We start from the raw sequence: 7,798 nt of genomic DNA, 5'->3' as shown, positions 1-7,798 counted from the left end.
AAATGCTTGTTCTATATATGATAATTGGACCTCATGTATTCTTGAAGAGCAAATTCATAAAAAAAAAAGACAATACATGGTCCAATAATCAAAATTGTGAGACATTTACATTACTATTATTCGAACATATGCAAGATATAATTAATCTATGCTATGTATATAGATTGAGAATATCTGTTTAATGCATTTGTCAGCTATGATGAGTAGGTCTGATATGGAGTTTAACCCACTAAACAATGATCCTTTCGAAGTTCTCCCAAAAAGAATAGAAAACAGACCAAATATTATAAAGGGTTCAATTCCTAAACCAAGTGTTGTCGTTTTACCTGATCCTATATATGAGAAAGTTATAATTAGATTCACAAAGAAATTTACTTGGAACGTGAAGGAATTAACAATCATGTGTAAAGGCTAATGCATTATTTCAAGGATTATATGATTGTGCTCATTTGGTTAGGTTTCTTGGCCCCAGTTAAATACTTAAATCTAAAAGTTGTGGTCTAATGTTTCATTAAAAACAGCGTAGCAAACTAATTTTATAACAATATAGTTCAACTAAGAACATAACCACATCAAACATTGAAAAGAAAATTAAACTAAGATTACAATGTTTCAAGTTCAACTATTTTATAAGAATAACTCACCCATAAGAACATTAACCACATAAGATAAAGATCAAAATAGGCAATATAAATGAACCTCGTGGCCTTTGAGGTCAATTTCAACTTTGATTTCCTAATAATTGATCAACATATCTTTTAAGTCAAAATTAAATATGAGCCATGTGATCATGTAAGCCAATAGAGAAATCCATCAAATAAAAGGCTTTTTATAAGGGAGGGAAAGATTACTGAGGTGATTGGTTGGTTCATCAAGCAAGAAAATAGTTGGGTTCATTAAGCAACAGAATATTTGTTAAATCAATTATGAGGTAGTACAAATTAGTTCATTGCTAAAACACATCCAAGAGTGCTACCCATATTTAAAAGTGTTATGCATAACAAAAATGAAGTTAAAAGGATTAACAAATTAATGGAATTGATTGAAGTCCAAGGAGCTACTTGATGCCACGTAAGTCTCCAAATATGAAAAAAATGGTAATGTAATCTGCCATATTTTTTTATAACAGTTCAACAGTTAGGAAAAGAAAATATTAACATGCTTTAACTTGTCTAATTCACATTGTATTCAAAGCATGAAAAGTATATCCAACTGAAATTGAAACCCAAGAATGCTTTTAATGTTTATCTATTCTATTGAACATATCAAACTCATTTAGCTTTGCAATGCCATTTGTCTTTAGCTGTAGCTTTTCCAAATTCAAAAGCACTGACACTATCACATGGACTAACCTATGGATTTTCTTATTTAACACAACTATCCAATCTATCAATCATTTGGAAAGTGCATCTCTTCTAAGCTCAAAGTGTGACTAATAATTAATCGTTATTATTATAGATTTTTAGTTCATTTTCATAGTATTGTTCTACCCTTTTCTTCTTCTTTCTTTCTCAGGAAAATCCTAAAGACAGATTTAAAAATGACTCAGAGATATTATTAAAGAATAAAGATAGAAAAGTCACCTTTAAAATTGTGTCAGTAGTGTAAACCCTTGCCAGATAATAAAACATAAAATAGTCTTGTCATTAAACTACAACACAAGTACACCTTTGATCTTAGCTTTAAGTCGAGTGTAAATCCCTGGAGGTGAAATCAGTTAGATAGATCTTGGCTTTAAGTCCTTCCATAAACCACCAAATCCAGATAAGAGCAAAAATCAAAGATTACCTATATATTCATTATTCTGTTCTCTATTCTGATAGGTGTGACCAAACTTGTCGTATACATCTCTTTCTCTCTATGTAAATTGACATGAACTATTTCACATTAAATAATGAGCTACAGAGTCATTAAAGCAAGTTAGAAAATCATATTGGTATTTCAAGTTTTTAACCCAAATATAGGATAGACAGACATTTGTATCTAACCTGATTTGGGACATTTGTATCTCAAGTTGTTCTATTTCATCATTATTCCATCCACTTTGGTCTTTTACGTGCATTCTTGGTGCTTTCTAAATCCATGAAGTGTCAATGAAGGCAAGTTGATTTAGGTTTACTCTTAGTTCTTATTAGTTTGCTAACATAATTAGATCAAATCTGAGGAAGTCCTACAATTAACTACATATCCAAGATGCTCACGAAACACATGCAACAGTTCTGCAAAAGTCAACAAAATATTAGTAGAACTTAAAACTATCAAAGAGAACTTAAAACTGAATACATCATCTAACTTCTGAAGCCATTAAAGTGCTGCATCAATAGATATTACTTAATATTAATATAACATACAAAAAAAATAGTTACTAATTTAAAGTATTAAGTAATTAAAGATAGACTTAGCAACCTTTTCTTTTAAATATTCGTCGTTGAAAAGTTACCATATCTTCTTCAACTTAACTTACTCTTTTTGTTGCAGAAATTTTTTTATTTGAAAAAGGAATGCCTTTTTTAGATCCTAACGCAAGGGATCGTTATTCTACTTTTTGGTTTGCATTTACGGTTAGAAAAATCTTGGAAAGGACTTAACCTCATCAACACGTTCTACATATCCACTTATTTTTTCATCTCTGATCTCTTCCAACGCCTAAATCAACAACAACAACCTGCCCCTACTCCAATCTGTCAGTCACTCCAAACTCCTTCTTATTAGCTTCTCCAATTCTTCGCCCTAAATCATCCTCCTGTATTTGTGCAACCAACCACCCGGTGTACGTTAACAACACATATCATTGCATCACATACCAAAGTCACTCACATTCTTTTTATTTTTTCCAAGAAAGAAAACCTCTACTTGAAACAAAATGTAAATAAATAAATGCAGAAAAAAGGAACTTTGACCTCATTAAATCACATGAAAAAGTTGTAACTAACACCTAGATATTTTCTCCTAACCATCCAATAAAATATAAATATTATCTAAAAAAATTCATATAACTATATTAGATTTGCCGAAGTTCCTATGACTACTTACATATTCAAATATGCTAATGGGTACCAAAAACTTAGAAATGAAGTCCAACAGTTTCTTCTACAAAAATTAACAAATGTTATTAGTATGATATAGCAAACTATGGAAAGAAAGTGAAAATAATAAAAAAAGGGACACTTTTGGTAGAACTAAGAAGTTGGGATGGGATTTTAACGAAAGAATATTTCAAGCTTCTTCACTCTTTGCTTCACAAACTTTGTTCACAAATAACTCAAAAATGAAATTTGGTTCACCTCTGTGCAGGGGCGGAGCTAGGCTAACTATTTAGGGGGGGGGGGGCAGTGTTATATTTTATATTACTATTTCTATTGATAAAATTAAAATATATATATATATAATCTCAATCAAAGTAAGACAATAATATATAAAAATTACTACTTACAGTTTTGTATCATGAAAAGGCTATTCGACGTTTTTTTCTATTTTCAAAATCATCTATAATTGAATTTGTGTCAAAAATAGCTGCTAATTCTTTTTCTATATAGATGACCAAATTGTCTGCAAGAAATTCATCAGCCATCTTACTTTGGAGTCTTGTCTTAACAATTTTTATTGCTGAAAAAGCTCTTTCTGTTGTTGCTATAGACACTGGTAGAGTCAAAACAAGACGTATTAATCTATCAACCATGTGATAAGTTCTTGATTTTCCCGTTTCTTGCAACTTGTTGCACAATTCAGAAAGTGTACCAATGCCTTTCAAATGATTTGGTATATCATGCTGATAATGTTGCAACTAAGATTTCAAAATATTTAGCTCATTAGAAGAAAAGTCAAGGGGATAAAACTTCACTGCTAACTTGCTAATTTCTTCAATATTAAATGATTTGAAATTGTCCTTAGGATCCAAAGCACAACTCAAAGTCAAAAGCTCTATTGTTTGCTCATTAAATCTACTATTCAACTCTTGTATTTGAGAGTCAATTGTTACCAAGAATACATCTATTCGATAATGATGCTCAACTGTCACACTTGGTTGACGAGATCGACCTCTTCCAAAAACATATTGTGCACTCATATTAGGGACTTCAATTTCATGTTTTTCACAAAAATCTTTAACATTTGCAAGAAAATTGCACCATCCACCATCTCTTAATTGTTGAAGAAGTAACTTTGATGTAGAAACAATATGCATTGCATTAAGAATCTTGAGATTGTTGTTGCAGTGCTTGGCAAAGAACATTAGTGATTTCCATAATCTCTTTCATCAAGTGCAAAGTGAAAACAAATTCAAATAACAATAATATTTTACTAACACCATAAGCCTCACCTCTTTGTGCATAAGTTGTCCCGTCTTCAATGATATTATTGAGAACAATATTGGTAGCAGTAAACATTTTTACCAAACTGCAAATAGAATTAAAGTGAGAGCTCCATCGAGTATCCCCAACTCTTTGTAAAGTGCTTATTTGATTCGCACATTTGCCTGTTTCTAATTCATTTTGAGCAACCAAGTTTGCATTTTCATTTGTTTGAGCTTCTTGTAATTGATCATGTCTTTTTGAAGAAGCACTAACAATAGTGACAATAGAGTTTAATTGGGTAAAAAATTCATGAATTTGAAGTACCTCTCTTGAAGCTGCCACCAATGCTAATTGTAACCTATGAGCAAAACAATGCACATAGTATGCTTGTGGAGAATCTTTAAGAAACAAAGCTTGCAAACCATTCCACTCATCCCGTATGTTGCTAGCACCATCATACCCTTGACCCCTAATATTTTCAACTTGGAGATTATAATGAGAAAGGACAGAAATCAATTCTTTTTTTAAAGTTGTTGCACAAGTATCAGTGACATGCACAACATCAAAGAATCTCTCTTTAACAAAACCATCTAGAGTAACAAATCTCAAAACAATGGCCATTTTGCTCCTTTTTAGATTCATCTCTAGCTTCATCAACAATAATACAAAATTTAGCATCTCCAATCTCTTCTCTAATTGAATTTCTCACCTTAGTAGCAAGAATATGTAGAATTTTTTTTGGACATCATTTGAAGTATACTTAGCATTTTTTGGAGCATTTTCCAAAACATTTTTTTTCACTCTTTCATTGTAAGATCCCAAAAATTTCAACATTTCCAAAAAGTTACCTCTGTTGCTTGAACTTTGGCTTTCATCATGTCCTCTGTATGCACAACCTTGAAATGTCAACCATCTAATGCAATCTATAGATGCTCCTAGTCGAATTCGATTCTTTTCAATCTCTTCTGATGTTTGCTTATGAAGAAGTCTGTCAATATGTTGTGATTGTTTCATCAAATCATCACATGATTTCAGCGCCTTATGATGGAATGAGTTAGGACCTTTGCCAATGTGATTCAAAAGAGCACATTCTTTTCCACTATTTACTTTCTTCCAATTCCTGAAACCATTCTCAATAAAAGCATTTGAATCCGTATTGATTGAAGGTTCCTTAGCAAAAAGAAAGCACGGAAAATAATATATAGCATCATCTTCTATAGAATATTCTAACCAAGATGGGAACAATTTAAACCATGAAGCTTGAAAGCGACGATTACTTTTATCACCAGAAAATAGATAATTATCAAGAATTGGTTGATTTGGCCCAACTTTAATATAAGTCCGACGGATTTCATCTCTTTTATTTGGAGGAAACTTCCAAATCATTGGTCGCATTCCAGGATCTCTTTCCAAACGAAAAACATCTAGTTGATTTGGAAGAAGTCGTGGACGCTTTGAGCTATTCAATGAAGAACTTGAAGTAATGAAATTTGATGACCCCTCAAGTATTGGAGTAGTAATAGTAGAAGCATCTTCATTCTCTTGATCTTTTTTTTTTAAAAATGTATCAATGATTTTGAACTTACTCATAATTCAAATGGCCAAATAAGTTCCTATAATTAAAAATATATTTAGCAAAAAGTGTAAATTACAGTCTAAATCTTTATAAAATATAAAAATTATATTTCAATTTAAAATAAAATATTAAAATTCAGAACAATAATACTAACATCCCAGTATAAATAATATAAAATTGTAATTAAATAGTTAACTAATAAAAAAAACTAAATATACAAACTAACATATAATAACATAAACTTAATTAACAAATAATAATAAATTAACTAATTAAGTAAATAACTAAATATATAAAAAAGAATAAAAATAGAACCTTTTTTGAGAAAGAAGAGTGAAAAATCACTTGTTAAACTATTATCTTTTTTTTTAATCTGCAAAAAACAAAAAAAATAAGAGTCAAAGAGGTAAAACTGTAAAAGATAAGAAGATTAAAGAGATAAAGAAGAAGAAGAATAGGAAAAGTTGTTATCTAAAATTTTGGAAAGCCAAAGCGAGAAGAGAGAGAGGAAGAGACTGGTTGTATGCTGGGAAATAAAAAAAGGGGATGGGGAAACTGACGTTGGGAAATAAAAAAAAGGGATAGGGGTTGGGAAATAAAAAAAGGATAGGGAATGGGCTATTGGGCTGGATTTTTTTGTAGAAATTAAAAGGAGGTTGGAAAAGATAGAACAAAAAGAGGGGGAAGGGCTGGGAAATAAAGAAAGGGGGACCAGACTAATTTTTTTTTTAAAATAAAAACTAAAATTTTGGGGGGCCATTGCCCCCCTTTACTTATATGTACCTGCGCTCCTGCCTCTGTGTAATACAATTCTACAAATCAGATAAATACACAACAAATAAAAGAATTCTTAAAAGCCATTTTAAATTCTTTATTCATATGGTTACTACTCCTAATAGCTAACACATAAAAGGATTGCTTCACACATTTACAATGCTAATAATAATAACAACGACATCGTTAACAAAAGCAACATTGGACAAAAAAGAGAAGAATAGAATTAAACCCTATATCATTGTGAGATCTTGGCCCCAAAACAACAATTTCATTTTCTACCTGTCTCAAGCTACCCTTCATGTCAATCACATTTATAAAAATATGAAACGATTAGGATGTTTCAAAATTAAAACAAAACGATTGAATGACGTAACTATACAATTAATTGAGTTTGCACTTACCTCAGAATTCACCAAACAAATCCTAGCTTTGTGATGACTCACCCGCCTCCATCATCTGACATGGTAATAATGAAGCTCCATGTTTGAGTGTGCAATTTTGTGGGTGTCTCAAGAAAACAACAGTTTCATAATGAATATACTTATATTCAGGTAAACACAAGTTATTATATTCAGCTAGATATCCTACACTCATTTCCGATGATTAAAAAAAAAAGATCTGCAAAGTTCAGTTCAATAAAATTTTAAAGGATTAATTTTAATGACGATGTTATGCCAACAAACTTAAATGGCACACTTGAAACTCAAGTCTAGGGACAGATTTTGACATATAATATAGTAGTAACACCCCACTTTAGAATAGATAAATAACAACAGAAACAGTGTGCATATGGACGAAGAAGAAGCAAGAAAGAATCTTTTCCTGCTTTTAGGCACGTGACGTGAAGCAGATTCCATCGCCGTTCCATTTTTTCGATAGCTAGTTCTTCAATTTTTGTTTCTTGCTGCGGCAAAAGGTTTTGAAGATCCTTGTTCTCGTGCTCTTCATTGTACACCTGAGGCTTCGCACGGTCCTCGATTCCAAGATTCCAATGATCCCCAAATTCATATTTCCTCAAACTCTGTTATGTGCTTTGTTTGTTGCTAGAACAGCAAAACATGAATCTTAATAAGAACATAAATACATAGTTTAATAAGAATACATGTAAATGAACACTGTTAAGAAAATGTAAAAGTCTTAAAAAATAAAAAAA

The 7,798-nt window shown here is 31.2% G+C and overlaps 1 protein-coding gene across 1 annotated transcript; it reads right to left on the bottom strand.

The window, feature by feature from the left end:
- Positions 1-2,671: 2,671 nt before the first annotated feature.
- Positions 2,672-4,913, bottom strand: LOC107620028 (uncharacterized). The gene is made up of 5 exons (XM_021114410.2): positions 4,617-4,913; positions 3,980-4,249; positions 3,542-3,784; positions 3,034-3,090; positions 2,672-2,743 (listed from the first exon to the last, which is right to left on the bottom strand). The coding sequence occupies exons 1-5, from the start codon at positions 4,911-4,913 to the stop codon at positions 2,672-2,674; spliced, it is 939 nt and encodes a 312-aa protein (XP_020970069.2).
- Between the last annotated feature and the right edge of the window lie 2,885 nt (positions 4,914-7,798).

This window comes from Arachis ipaensis, chromosome B10 (genome assembly GCF_059453495.1).
Source record: "Arachis ipaensis isolate K30076 ecotype BB chromosome B10, ASM5945349v1, whole genome shotgun sequence".
Lineage (NCBI taxonomy): Eukaryota > Viridiplantae > Streptophyta > Magnoliopsida > Fabales > Fabaceae > Arachis > Arachis ipaensis.
This window is presented reverse-complemented; position numbering and strand designations above follow the sequence as displayed.